Source organism: Trachymyrmex septentrionalis, unplaced genomic scaffold, assembly GCF_001594115.1.
Source record: "Trachymyrmex septentrionalis isolate Tsep2-gDNA-1 unplaced genomic scaffold, Tsep1.0 scaffold492, whole genome shotgun sequence".
In the NCBI taxonomy this organism is placed as follows: Eukaryota; Metazoa; Arthropoda; class Insecta; order Hymenoptera; family Formicidae; genus Trachymyrmex; species Trachymyrmex septentrionalis.
In genome coordinates, this window is record NW_017305664.1 from 340 (window position 1) to 15,861 (window position 15,522).

The window sequence follows — 15,522 nt, forward strand, 5'->3', positions numbered from 1 at the left end:
TAATAAGTATGACATGTAGGTCATTGAAGTAAATATTAAAAGAAGGAGCAAATTTATATATCAATATATAAATTGTTACGAGGAATTACATGAGTCAACTAAACAAAATAAAATATATCAAAAAAAGGAAGCATTCAGCTACAGCACTAAATCTTAAGCGAAAGACATATATTTAAATTTATAATTTGACAATGTAGAAGTTTCGGTCAAGATTTGACCATCATCAGTACATACAAAAATAAAGATGTCAAAAATAAAAACATAAAATTATACAATGAACAGTCAGAGAAGGTTGTGAAACAACCTTTTATTTTTAATTTGCTTATGGTACGAGATAATAAAGTAATTTGACGAAACTTGAAGTTGAACATTCCTTAATCGCTAATTATTTTCTATCACACGTAAAGTGCGCGAATACAACTACGATGGAGGTGGCCCATACTCGTTACATCATAATGATTCTGTAATATAGAACCGTCAATTGATAATCCTCATTGGCTACCGGTGATATAAGTTGATATGAACGGCGAATCAGAGCGGACAGCGCGTGTAGACTTCGCGTTGATCCTACTTTGCAATTCGTCAGATTCGTCTCCGTTCTCCGATGCTCCGATTGCTCCGAAGTTCGTCATGCGCGCGTTAAAATCTCGTGTGCCGCTAGTGTACGAACAATTTTGCCTACTCTTGAAGTATTTACGTTTCTCTGCAAAAGCGAGTTTCACTCGTCATCGTTCTACGTATACTTGACAAGAACACAGCTCCTGTTGTTCGCCGCGTCATCATATCGAATATTTATATCGGTCATTAAATCAAAATGGTTTGACATAATTGGCAATTCTGAGACTCCCTCGTTGGACAATTTCATGACAATATCGGGACACTGTCAGCAGTTCCGTTCAAATATTATATCATTGTCCTCAACACGACTCCAAGTGGCTTTATCAGTTTCACTTTTCTTTTCTTTTATGAGGTAATACAAGATCTTTGTGGAACAATATTACACTGTTTTCTCATTACGGAAGCATCGTGCGAGAGAGCGACAGCGAGAGAGAGAGAGAGAGAGAGAGAGAGAGAGAGAGAGAGAGAGAAGGAGAGAGAGAGAGAGAGAGGGAGGGAGGGAGAGAGAGAGAGAGAGAGAGAGAGAGAGAGAGAAAGAGAGACAGTATGTTTTCATGCATATAACGTATCTGTTTCTCAAAGCCATCATATAAAATTATGTATAATTTTGTATGTAATTATATAAGTAGTTCTTTTACATTTCTTCTAACTTGTTTTTTTCTAAAAAAAATAATAGGAAAATTATCCTTGTAATTATTTTTTATGTTTTTTTTGTTATTATTATTTTTATTATATTGTAGCGAATTTATCGCCACTACCCTACTGCAATTTAAATATAAACGACAGTTTTTTTGTTTACGTAAAAGAATAGCACAAACGAATCCCTCCCCGTGAAAAATACCGAATATAGCTAAAATCCGCGCGAAAGAGTGCTGAGTTGTTCGAGGCAGAAAAAAAGACCAAAACAGAGAGATAGACACGAGACAGTTCCCGACGAACGTAAACAGCGGGAAAGAAAGCTAGAATAATCAACGCGTTATAAATCGCATTTATTTATCGAAGCATGCCTAATAATCTGACAAAGCAGTTGAGCACAAGATCACACATGCTGTAACTCGCTAGGGAAATGAGATGCAACCGCTGCATCTCGCGAAAAAACTAAATTTCTAAATCGCGTGTAATTTTAAACCGAGAATTCGAAACATTTTAGAACAGTCGAGAAACAAATTATTTTCTTCTGATATAAAGTCGAATAAAAAATTGAGAGAGGTGAGCGACACTTCTCTTGTGACTCAATTTGAGTAAGACAACGTGCTCGGAAATAAAGACTTTAATTTTTGAATAACCGGAGTGATCATGGCACTGGACACACCATAACCATAGTCCGAATCCCAAAATATTAAACAGTAATTTTCCAAACAAATCCAGAATGATTAGGTATAGATATATTCCATGTATAATTATGTATAAGTTTGTGAATGTTCATATTACATGTATTTGTATGTTTACATATTCGAGCATAAACAATTTTTTAACGCAATATAATTTTTATATTATTTATTTAAATTTGCTACGTACATATAAATACATCGACAATATTAAGTAAAGAAAAGTATTACAACCATCAACTAAAATCATTTTTTAGTAATATGTTGTTATCAGTGAATTTTTTTTATCAATTATCTACAGTTAAGTTTTCCTTTGTTTCAACTTTGTTATTTTCCAACTTATATATTTATCAATTAAATATGATGGGAAAACAAAATGAGTTCTAAGGCATACAACAATATTTTTATTTTGCACCTGTGCAATTAGAACATAAATGGAAATTGAAGGAAAACTTGATTTGAAATAATGAAATCTAAAATAGATAAAATCTGGTTTAAGACTAGAAAAAATATATTTTTTTAATTGTCTTAATAATAATAAACTATGGTAACTTAACTTCATAATCCATGTAAGAGTTTATGCCCTATTTTGTAAAATTTTTTATACATACTTAATACATAGAGCACAGCGGAACTACATTATGTCCATTATTCATAATACTGTTTATGTATCTGAGCAGCATATACTAATCATTTAAAAGTCATAATTGTGCTCTCAAGAAGTAGCCATGCTTATATGAGTTATAGGCAATACTGCAAAAAAATATTGTTTGTTGCCATTAATTTTGTATTACATTAAGAAGTTGAAAATAATAGTTCCACTCTAACTTTAGAATTTTTTTCAGCATTATTAATGCATTCCAATACAATAAATCAACAAATTCATGCATTCTTAAAATTTTTATATTCATTTTCTTCATGCCTAGAAATCAAATTTCTGAACTTATTACTCCGATGACCAATATGTCGACTGAACGTGTGAAAAAGCGACATAATAGTATAATAAAACAACATAATGACCGATTATATAGAGGATTAGTACTCACTAATAAAATGGAAGTTCTTTTAATAAGCGATCCAACAACTGATAAAAGTGCTGCTGCAATAAACATTAAAGCTGGTAATTACATTATTTTGCTCTATATTTCTAGCGATTTTTATAAGAACATTTATATAAAATCATTTTGATATATTAGAAATTATAACAAATACAAGCTGCGGTCGATTTGGCCGCTTACGCGCTTTAAGCATATGTAATCATCATTCTGTCTTTATCATTCGTTAGACGTAAAATAAGAATAGAAGTACGGAAAAGCGCTGAAGTAGCAAAATCGGCCGCTATATAGAGAAAACCGAACCCGCATCTTATCTATTTCATGCGATTGTTCTATATTTTTAGGCCACGAGGTCAATATTTTAATTTTTTTATCGTCTATGTATATTTTTTTTAATTACTTTATATTGTTACTATTGTTATTATTTTCTGCTGGATTTAGTTGTATTTTATAATGTGATGGAACTAATATATTTTTATTACTAACTGTCAAATTTTTAATGTCGAAGTTTAGAGATAAAATATGTGTTACAGGCTCTATGTGCGATCCAGATGATCTACCTGGATTAGCGCATTTTTGTGAGCATATGTTGTTTCTAGGAACGAGAAAATATCCTCAACAGAATGATTTCAAAAAATTTCTGTCACAGAATAATGGTGAGTTTTACGCATCAACAGATTTAGATCACACTGTATATTACTTCGATGTAGCTACCGAGAAGTTAGAAGGCGCTTTAGATCGTTTTGCTCAATTTTTCTGGGCCCCTCTCTTTACGGAGGACATGACTGAACTAGTATTAAATATCATAAATTCAGAATACGAGAACAATTTAGCGAATAATTCAGAGCGAATTAATCAATTAATGAGGTCAACTGCGAGTTCAGATCATCCGTTTTCGAAATTCAACATAGGAAATAGAGAAACATTAGACACAATACCGAAACAAAAGGGCATTAATGTTCGAAATAAACTACTAGAGTTTCATGAAAAGTATTATTCTGCAAATATTATGTCACTATCTGTTCTTGGTAAAGGTACGACGATAATTTATTGAATCTATTTATGACAAGAACATCTGAAAACATTACTATACCTTCTATTAGCAAATAAATTTTCTATTTAGAGAGTTTAGATGAACTCGAAAATATAGTAGTGGATCTGTTTTGCGAAGTACGAAACAACGAAATTGAAGTTCCAATATGGCCTGAACATCCATTCAAAGATGAACATTTCCGCACTATATGGTACATTGTTCCAATAAAGGATATAAGATATTTAGACATTTCGTTTCCTTTGCCAGCCATGCGTCAAGACTACTGGCTTTCGGTAACACAATATACTTCTCTATTGGGTTTGATATTTTAAATAAATATTATATCTTATTGTTAGTTCTTTTTTTAAGTAATTACAAAACAAAACACTGAAACGAGAACAGTTATTTTCCGTAATTTTATAGTTGAATACGAATCCGCTTTTAAAATTGTTCCATCACATTATAATTTTAAGAAATTGACAGTTCAAGTTTTTTTGTCGTACAGTGTTTTATATACATACTGACCCACACACACACACACACACGCGCGCGCGCGCGCGCGCAAAATGTGAAAAATATAGAACAATGTTTCAAATGAAAGTGGAACAGTTTAGAGTGGGACGAGATATTTTATATTTTATTATGGCACATATTGACATAAAATATTAAATAACTCGTAAACTATTGGTTGTTTTGATATCACTACCTTAATACTTTTATATGCAGAATACTTAAAATAAAAGAATATCATATTGTATAAAAAAACATACAATTCCATTTAAAAAGATGGAGACGATCTGCATATCTTTCTGACGTTTCCATCTACAAAAAAAAAACAACTTGACCAAAATACATCCTTCTCGAAACCGTCCTACTCTTATTTGAAACATTTTTCTACATTTTTCATATTTTTCGAGATACTTGACTGAAGAAATTAAAATGGGACATCTTGTATATGTGTGTGAGTGTGCGTACATTGCGTGTATGTGTGGTGTGTGTGCGTGGATGTACGTGTGTATTTTTTTATATTTATTGTTAATTTTTCAATATAGCCTATACATTACGTTTATTATTTGCTTAAACATAACGGAGAAGGCTCATTATTATCAGCGTTGAAAGCTAAAGGATGGTGTAACTTAATAGGATCTAGATTACATTCTTCCACCAGAGGCTTCAATATTTTCAATATTTGTGTCGATTTGACCGAAGAAGGTATTCAACACATCAAAGAAATTGTTCTAATGGTGTTTCAATATATCAATATGCTTAAGTTGAAAGGACCAATCAAACGGATCTACGACGTAATCGACGAAATAAATTATAATTTTATGTAGAATGTTTGGAAAATTATGTTATCGCAATTTACCAGACATTTTGTACTTCAATATCGTATATTAAATAAGAAATTTATTTTGTACATTTGCAGGAATATGAATATATTGAAAAGACATGCTTTCATTTTAAAGAAAAATCTTCGCCTTTTACATCTTCGAAATTTAAGGTTCGAGAGTTGCAAAAAATCCCGATGTATGCATTTTGTTACGCGGTCCCTGAATGGCGGCCGGACTTAATCGAGGAAATAATGGAATATTTGATCCCGCAAAATGTAAGGATTCATGTAACTGCAAAAGCATATGAAAATATAGCTGATGAAATTGAAAGTTGGTATGGCACTAAATATAAAAAAGTGAAGATATCCAAGGAAATAATAGACACATGGAACTTCCCTGGTTTTAATGACGACCTGAAATTGCCTGTCAAGAATGAATTTATAGCAACTACATTTGATATCAAGCCACAAACTAATGTAATTAAAAATATTATTTTTTATAATATTAATTTTTGATTACATTATGATACTGAAAGCAAAATCTTCATGGAGAGTAAACCGTGAAATTTGATATGAAATACAATAAAATATTATACTCCCAATAAAATTTAATTAATGTTAGAGTAACTTAAAACAAATTCTGTCTTTTTTATATACACATGTACAGTTTTTATATAATAATACATGTGAAGTGCGTTTGAATATATATTTTTGTACTAACTTTACAGAAGTATGTGCCATGTCGATATTTAAAGATTAGTTTACACAACAGAAAGCTAAAAGATCGTAATATAAATAAAAAAAATGAGATGCAATAATTTTAGCTTTGAGTTGTTTTTGAACATGGTTCTTTACCCCATCGTATTTGATCTCATTATGATTATATTTATATATTATTGTATATATTAACAAAAAGTTTTGAAATTTTACAGGTTGACAAATTTCCCATTATTTTGGAGGATACATTATTTGTAAGACTTTGGTATAAAAAAGACGATGAATTTCTTGTGCCTAAAGCTAAGATGATCTTCGCTTTCTTCAGGTATGTATTAAGTAATCGTGAAAGATATGTTGCTGCTTAATCGAATATGTAATACTGAAATATTTTTAAACGTAATTTTGAAATAATCTGGTAACTTAAATGATCTTTATTATTAATTCACAATATGATGAGATTAGCGGATATTAATGTGTGTGTGTGTGCATCCCAAATATAATAATATTAAACTGATTATCGCACTAAAATTACTTTAAAAAAATAAACTTGATCTTGCAATTATAATTTTTATAATATTGTTATTTAAACATGAAAATAAAATATAATTTCTTATAACAAAAAAATATTTTCTAGACTTATGCACAATGTTTGTTTGGTTTCTAATTTATAGCCCATTCGCCTATATGGATCCACTTAGTTGCAATTATATTCATATGTTTATTAAGCTGTTTCGTGATTCTCTTAACGAATATACATATGCTGCTGATTTAGCTTGTTTACGATGGGAACTAAATAATTTTAAATATGGAATAACAGTGAGTACATATATATAATAATAATAAAATATAATGTATATTATTTCAATAAATTTAAAGGTTTATTCGAATAAGTTCTTGTTCAATTTGTTATTAATATTAACAATGTTTAAAACAAATGCTATTTCGCATATATACATAAATATCTTATTTATAAATCATTTATTTCTAATGTATTATTCGTAAATATGCTCTATTCCTATGTAATAATATTTACAAACTGTTTTATAAAAATATATTCATAATTTAAAAGAAATATCAATACTTTTGATAGCTCTCTATAGATGGTTATGATGACAAACAACGTGGCCTGTTAGAAAAACTCATGGATCGAATGATAAATTTTGAAGTTGCTCCGAAGAGATTTGAAATTTTGAAGGAAAATGTACGTACAATAAATACAATCAATATTTTTAATTTACTTAAGTAACATATTTATGTAGATTTATTATAGTATATCAGGAACTTGAAAAATTTTGCTGCTAAACAGTCTAATGAACATGCTGGGTACTATCTTAAAGCCCTATTAGAAGAGCAAGCTTGGCTCGAGGAAGAATTACTGAAAGCTACAATCTGTAAGCATAAGAGATGACTTTTACTTTGTACTTGTAAAAAATCATTTTTTTTTCTAAATTTCTTTTAGTTCTTAGCACAATTATAGTGCATTTTAATGATATACAGCACATATACTTAATTTTTTAACTTTCAATGATATATTTCTGATTACATTATTTATTCTGTGATAGATTTAAATGTCGACGGACTCCAGCAGTTTATACCACAGTTACTCAGTAAGGTGCACGTCGAGTGCTTAATACATGGTAATGTGACTGTAACGGAAGCTACAGATATACTTAAACTAATTGAGTCTAAGTTGACAACTGGAGTGCCCAACATAATACCCTTGTTAGAACAGCAACTAATATTGCCCCGTGAAATTAAATTAGAAAATGGTAAGTATATAACATGACCAAATTTCATTTATCATAATTTGAAAAAATTAATATGCTTATGCCGATTGCACTAACGATACTTTAATCTTCTCGCGGAATAAAAAGAAGATAGAACTCAAAAATTGAACATAGTCTTAAAACACGGATTCGAAAAATGTACATCGAGAATATTAAAGAAAAAGTTGAAAATATTATCTGAACTGCATGATGATGTGCACTACACATATACACATATGCACATTTTATTTTTGTTACGCAAATCCTAATTTATATAAAAAGTTACACTATTTGATTAAAATGTGAATGGATCAATAAGCTCAATATTTCAAACATCTGATATTAGTGAGCGCACACGAACTGTTGGAAAATCTTCTAGTTCACAGTTTTTCTCCGACCTTTACTCGGTTTACTCGGATCTGTTCTTCGGAAAATCATCTTCTGATTTTCCGAAGCTTCAATCGACCCTTTTTTAAAACCGGCTGCTTTAATGTAATCTCCTTTCTACTCCATGGATTTTTTAAAAACCGAGGGAGAAGTAGAGAAATCTAAGTTCCTTACTTAGAGTTAAAGTAACGTTGGTATAATTGGCCATTAAAGAATTTGAACAGGAAAAATTTTATTATTTTCTAATAATTGCGTATAAATGCTAGATTTATTACAGAAAAAATTTATAAATATGAAAATAAACAACGTAATCTATTTTAATATAGAAAAGAAATATATAAAGTATATTCCTTTTTTATTATATATTAAAATATATTAAAATAGAATTAACACAAAATTCATTGTTATTAAAGTCATTTTTTCATCTATAATAAAATTTTTATTCTTAGAAATTAGATTAGATTTTAAATTATTATTGTTTATATGATGTAGTATGCAGCAATTTGAAACAAAATGTCATATGTTTTTACAGGTTGCCATTTTCTGTTTGAAGCAGAAAATAATTTTCATAAAAGTTCTTGTACATTGGTATATTATCCAACTGGTTTACAATCAACAGAGTCGAATATGCTGTCAAAGCTCATAGCACAAATTATTAAAGGACCTTGCTATAATACTTTAAAAACTAGTGAGCAATTAGGCTATATGGTATCTAGTGATATACATAGATCGATTGGAACACAAGGCTTGCAAATCGTTGTACAAAGCAATAAACACCCGCAATACGTCGAAAAACGAATCAATTTATTTTTAGACTCCATGTTGGTAAGTATAATCATATCTTATGTAGTAAAAAATATTGTGTATTTGTGTGAAATCCACTTATGTTCTTGTTAATCGTTTGTGTTAAATTTTTTAACATATTCGTGTGTTAATATAATATAACGATTATGTTATTTAAAAATGTTGTGTTAAATTGATATTCAATGTTTCTTAGTGCCAAAATAACATAATTTATGAGTAAGTCAACAAGTACCGTAAAAACAATGTATTTTAAAACCCAAGATGACTGCATGAAATTCTTGTTAATTTAATATATCAGAAATGTCAATTATACTATATAAAAAATATGCTTTTGTTTACAATGTGTGTCAATATTAAGTTTATAAGTACTTTTTTGAGGATCGTTTTTAATGGATAATGTCCGTGTTGTTTTCTAATACATTCATCTTATGTTAAATAGTCACAAAGATTTGAGTGAACTGTTTGGATCATATATTAATGCATTGATTAATGGAACTACAATTTCTTTTCTTACATTTATCACACAATATCTTATAATATTATAATCAATTATATTACCTAATTCTTTGTGTAATAATACAAGGCTATATTTTTATTAAAGTTAATATTACTAATAATTACATTCTAGAATCACATATCTACTATGACAGAAGAACAATTTGAAGAAAATAAGAAAGCTCTAGCTACATTACTTTCGGTAAAACCAGGAAATTTGACTGCAAGGTGTGACTTATACTGGAATGAGATTGAAACCCAACAATATAACTTCGATCGAGTCAATATTGAAGTGGCTTACTTAAAGACGATATCACGGCAGCAATTACTTAATTTTTTCAAGGTAATCAATTTACTCTTGAATACAAAATTATTATTTAATGTTATTTCGTAAGAAAAATATTTTATTGTAAAAATAGAAAATATAAAATGATTTTTTTATGAGATATAATTGTTGAGAAAAATAACTTTTTTTAGTAGTTGAAACGTTAATATAGTACTTCTATCATGTAAAATTTTCTAGGAAAATGTACATAGTAAGGATCGATGTAAATTGTCGATACATGTAATATCGACGTCATTGGAAAAAAGCTCATCTGATAGCACAATTGAAGAAACTACCGATTTATCAATTGATGAAGAAGTTAAGAAAATCGACGATATTTTGTCATTTAAAAATAGTCAATCTTTGTATCCTCTAGTTAAACCAATAGAAAAATGTTTTCTCAGGAAAGGCGTACGCCCTTCTAAGTGATAAAAAATGTGACGAGATAGTGAATTAAGCGAATGAATTTATTTACGCATAATTTTAGAAAAAATTTGACGCATTATTTTAGAAAAATTAATAAATCACTTGTTGTATTTAAGATGATTCTTAAATAAACTCACACAGCACCGAAAGTTTTCAGAAATATCTCACAAATAATCTTCCACAATAGACTCTCCCAAATTCAAACAAAAAAAAAGAATTCAAAACCAGAGCGATTGAGAGTTGTGTTAGTTAGTAATTACGCAAAATTAATTCTCGAATCTTTATCCAATAATCTTCGAATGTATCGAGTATCTTTGGAGTTTTCTTCAGCAATAAAAGCATTAAAATTTTGTCCTTTGCATGTCTAAAGAGAAGTCACAATTAAATTTGTAGATGTTGTACATTCTGTTAAAACATTAAACTACACAGTATAAAAAATATGTATTAATAAGGAAAACTAATGACAGATGATGATTCACTTCGAACACGAAAAGGAATTGTTTTAAAACATTCGATCAAATAATACTAAGGTCTCAATTAACATTATAAATTAATTGCAAATTGAAAAGATCTTATTGAACATATGATAGGGAATCCTGCTAAAAATTCCAATTATGTCGAAAAAAGTATATACGCTCACATCAGAATAGACATAGACAAGTCAATCTTTATCTAACATAAAATTTATTCAAAATAGTATAAAATCTGGTTATATAAGCATTTCTATTTCATAGTATAGTTGGATTTTCAGATAAAAATGTTGTCTGTTTACATCTGCAATTCCAAATACGTTAGGTATTGCAAGAAATTTGTAATATAAAGTTTACTGGTTTTTATCAAGAAATAACATAATTCGGTTTATGTAAATATTCTTGTGTTTAAATTAGTAACAACTTCTTATGGATTTCCCAATAAAAGATGGATTTGTAATTGTATGAAGTACTCAATAAAAACAGAAAATAAACGAATTTATCTTGCATTATCTGGAATTTTAAATATGCGTCTCACAAAATATGATTTACAGACAAGAGTTGACGTGAAACTTATTTGGAACTCCAAATGTATTTTGGATATAACAGGATTTCCGGTGCAAGTAACATTTAATCAGATGTCTAAATTCATATACATGCTTGGCATTTTTAGCAGGGAATAATTGACACAATTTAAATAATAAGTATGACATGACGGTCATTGAAGTAAATATTAAAAGAAGGTAAATTTATATATCAATATATAAATTGTTACAAGGAATTACATGAGTCAACTAAACAAAATAAAATATATCAATAAAAGAAAGCATTCAGCCACATCAGTAGATGTCTTAAACAAAAGACATATATTTAAAATTATAATATGGTAATGTAGAAGTTTCGGTCAAGATTTGACCATCAGTACATACAAAAATAAAGATTTCAAAAATAAAAACATAAAATTATTCAATGAACAGTCAGAAAAGGTTGTGAAACAACCTTTAATTTTTAATTTGTTTATGGTACGAGATAATAAAGTAATTTGACGAAACTTGAAGTTAAACATTTCTTAATCGCTAATTATTTTCTATTATTAATCACGTAAAGTGCGCGAACTACGATGGAGGTGGCCCATACTCGTTACATCATAATGATTCTGTAATATAGAACCGTCAATTGACAATCCTCATTGGCTACCGGTGATATAAGTTGATATGAATGGCGAGTCAGAGCGGACAGCGCGTGTAGACTTCGCGTTGATCCTACTTTGCAATTCGTCAGATTCGTCTCCGTTCTCCGATGCTCCGATTGCTCCGAAGTTCGTCATGCGCGCGTTAAAATCTCGTGTGCCGCTCGTGTGCGAACAATTTTGCCTACTCTTGAAGTGTTTACGTTTCTCTGCAAAAGCGAGTTTCACTCGTCATTGTTCTACGTATACTTGACAAGAACACAGCTCCTGTTGTTCGCCGCGTCATCATATCGAATATTTACATCGATCATTAAATCAAAGTGGTTTGACATAATTGGCAATTCTCAGACTCCCTCGGTGGACGATTTCATGACAATATCGGGAGACCGTCAGCAGCTCCGTTCAACACGACGCCAAGTGGCTTTATCAGTGTCACTTTTCTTTCCTTTTACAAGGTAATACAAGATCTTTGTAAAACAATATTACGCTGTTTTCTCATTACGGAAGCATCGAGAGAGAGAGAGAGAGAGAGAGAGAGAGAGAGAGAGAGAGAGAGAGAGAATGTTCTATGTATATAACGTATCTGCTTCTAGAAGCTATCATATAAAATTATGTATAATTATGTATAATTTTATATGTAATTATATAAGTAGTTCTTTTACATTTCTTCAAACTTGTTTTTTTTCTAAAAGAAATAAAGGAAAATTACCCTTATAATTATTTTTTATGTTTTTTTGTTATTATTATTTTTATATTGTAGCGAATTTATCGCCACTACCCTAGCTGCAATTTAAATATAAACGACAGTTTTTTTTTCGTAAAAGAATAGGATATACGAAGCTCCCCCGTGAAAAATACCAAATATAGCTAAATCTGCGCGAAGGCTGCTTAGTTGTCGAGGCAGAAGAAAAAGGTCAATCCAGAGAGATAAATACGATACAGTTATACCGATGAACGTAAACAGCGGCAAAGAAAGCGAGAATAATTAACTACGCATTTGATAAATAAATCGCATTTATTTATCAAAGCATATGCCTAATAATCTAACGAAGCAGTCTAGCGCAAGATCACACATGCTGTAACCCGCTAGGGAAATGAGATGCAACCACTGCACCTCGCGAAAAAGTTAAACTGCTAAATCGCGTGTAATTCTAAACCGAGAATTCAACATTAATAACATACATAACATTTTAGAACAATCGGGAAACAAATTGCTTTCTTCTGATATAAAGTCAAATAAAAAATTGAGAGAGGTAAACTTCTCTTCTGGCTCTTGCCGTGTCAAGTCGAATAAGACAATGTGCTACGAAATTAGGACTTTAATTTTTAAATAACTGGGGTCGATCGATGGCACTGGCAACACCATAGTCCGAATCCCGTAATATTACTAAAATATTAAACAGTAATATTACAAAAAAAACCGAAATGTATAGTTAGGTATAGATATTCCATGTATAATTGTGTACATGTTTGTGAATGTTCATATTACATGTTTATGTATGTTTACGTATTCGAAACATTTTTTTATCGTAATACAACATTTATATTTTTTAATTTAAATTTGCATTAAAATTTTTTTGTTTTAATTAAATTTTTTTATTTAAAGAAAAGTATTACATCCATCAACTAAAATTATTTTCTAGTAATATGTTGTTATCAGTTGATCTTTTTATCAATTATCTACAGCTAAGTTTTCCTTTGTTTCAACTTTGTGTTCTTTTCCTATTTGTATATTTGTCATTTAAACGTGATGAAGCAAAGAAATGAAAAACAATGCATACTACATATTTTTATTTTGCATCTGTGCAATTAGAATATAAATGAAAATTGGAAATCAAACTTCTGAATTTATTGCTCCGATGACCAATATGTCAACTGAACGTGTGGAAAAGCAATATGATTTAATAGAATCACGAAATGTCCAATTATGTAGAAATTTGGTACTCACTAATAAAATGAAAGTTTTTTTAATAAGCGATCCAACAACTGATAAAAGTGCTGCTGCAATAAACATTAATGCTGGTAATTATATTATTTTGCTCCATATTTCTAGCGATTTTTATAACAACATTTATATAAAATCATTTTGTATATATTAGAAATTATAACAAATACAAGCTGCGGTCGATTTGGCCGCTTACGCGCTTTAAGCGTTTGTAATCATCATTCTGTCTTTATCATTCGTTAGACGTAAAATAAGAATAGAAGTACGGAAAAGCGCTGAAGTAGCAAAATCGGCCGCTATATAGAGAAAACCGAACCCACATCTTATCTATTTCGTGCGATTGTTCTATATTTTTAGGCCACGAGGTCAATATTTTAATTTTTTTATCGTCTATGTATATTTTTTTTAATTACTTTACTATTGTTAATATTGTTAACATTTTCTGCTGGATTTAGTTGTATTTTATAATGTGATGGAAATAATATATTTTTATTAAAAATTGTCAAATTATTAATTTCAAAGTTTAGAGATAAAATACGTGTTACAGGCTCTATGTGCGATCCAGATGATCTACCTGGATTAGCGTATTTTTGTGAGCACATGTTGTTTCTAGGAACGAAAAAATATCCTCAACAAAATGATTTCAAAAAATTTCTATCACAGAATGGTGGTGCAAGTAACGCAACAACAGATTTAGATCACACTATCTATTATTTCGATGTAGCTACCGATAAGTTAGAAGGTGCTTTAGACCGTTTTGCTCAATTTTTCTTGGCGCCTCTCTTTACGGAGGAGATGACTGAACTAGTATTAAATATCATAAATTCAGAATACGAGGACCAATTAGCAAGAGATAACCCGCGATTCGATCAATTAGAAAGATCATCTGCGAGCTCAGATCATCCGTTTTCGAAATTCAACATAGGAAATAGAGAAACATTAGACACAATACCGAAACAAAAGGGCATTAATGTTCGAAATAAACTACTAGAGTTTCATGAAAAGTATTATTCTGCAAATATTATGTCACTGTCTGTTCTTGGCAAAGGTATGACGATAATTTATTGAATCTATTTATGATAAGAACATTTGAAAACATTACTATACCTTCTATTGGCAACTAAATTTTTTACTTAGAGAGTTTAGATGAACTCGAAAATATGGTAGTGGACTTGTTTTGCGAAGTACGAAACAACGAAATTGAAGTTCCAATATGGCCTGAACATCCATTCAAGGATGAACAACTCCGCACTATGTGGTACATTGTTCCAATAGAGGATACAAGATTATTACACATATCGTTTCCTTTACCAGACATGCGTCAACATTGCCGATCTTCGGTAATATAATATATTTCTCTATTGGCTTCGATACTTTAAATGAATATTATATCTTATTATTAGTTCTTTTTTTAAGTAATTACAAAACGAAACACTGAAACGAGAACAGTTATTTTCCGTAATTTTATGATTGAATACGAATCCGCTTTTTAAATTGTTCCATCACATTACAATTTTAAGAAATTGACAGTTATAAGAAAGGACTATTTTTAGATATTTTGTTATATATACACACATATATATATATGTATATATATATACATATATATATATGTGTGTATATATAACAAAATA

The 15,522-nt window shown here is 29.8% G+C and overlaps 2 protein-coding genes across 2 annotated transcripts in view; both read left to right on the forward strand.

The window, feature by feature from the left end:
- Positions 1-2,864: 2,864 nt before the first annotated feature.
- LOC108751534 (insulin-degrading enzyme-like) lies at positions 2,865-10,287 on the forward strand. The gene is made up of 13 exons (XM_018491770.1): positions 2,865-3,066; positions 3,535-4,035; positions 4,125-4,327; positions 5,087-5,335; positions 5,461-5,841; positions 6,297-6,406; positions 6,753-6,897; positions 7,172-7,282; positions 7,352-7,472; positions 7,644-7,850; positions 8,767-9,059; positions 9,667-9,876; positions 10,057-10,287. Exons 1-13 carry the CDS (start codon positions 2,865-2,867, stop codon positions 10,285-10,287), a joined length of 2,964 nt encoding a protein of 987 aa, XP_018347272.1.
- A 3,509-nt stretch (positions 10,288-13,796) lies between these two features.
- LOC108751535 (insulin-degrading enzyme-like) overlaps positions 13,797-15,522 on the forward strand; it is an 8,387-nt gene continuing 6,661 nt past the window's right edge. The window contains exons 1-3 of the mRNA XM_018491771.1: positions 13,797-13,965; positions 14,436-14,936; positions 15,026-15,228. Coding sequence (XP_018347273.1) covers positions 13,803-13,965; positions 14,436-14,936; positions 15,026-15,228 — 867 coding nt within the window. The 5' untranslated portion in view covers positions 13,797-13,802. The remainder of the gene's footprint in view (positions 13,966-14,435; positions 14,937-15,025; positions 15,229-15,522) is intronic.

Coding starts and splice junctions, on each gene's coding strand:
- LOC108751534 (XM_018491770.1), top strand. CDS start 2,865: ATGCCTAGAAATCAAATTTCTGAACTTATTACTCCGATGACCAATATG. Junction 4,036..4,124: donor ACTATCTGTTCTTGGTAAAG/GTACGACGATAA, acceptor TTTTCTATTTAG/AGAGTTTAGATGAACTCGAA. Junction 7,473..7,643: donor ATTACTGAAAGCTACAATCT/GTAAGCATAAGA, acceptor ATTCTGTGATAG/ATTTAAATGTCGACGGACTC.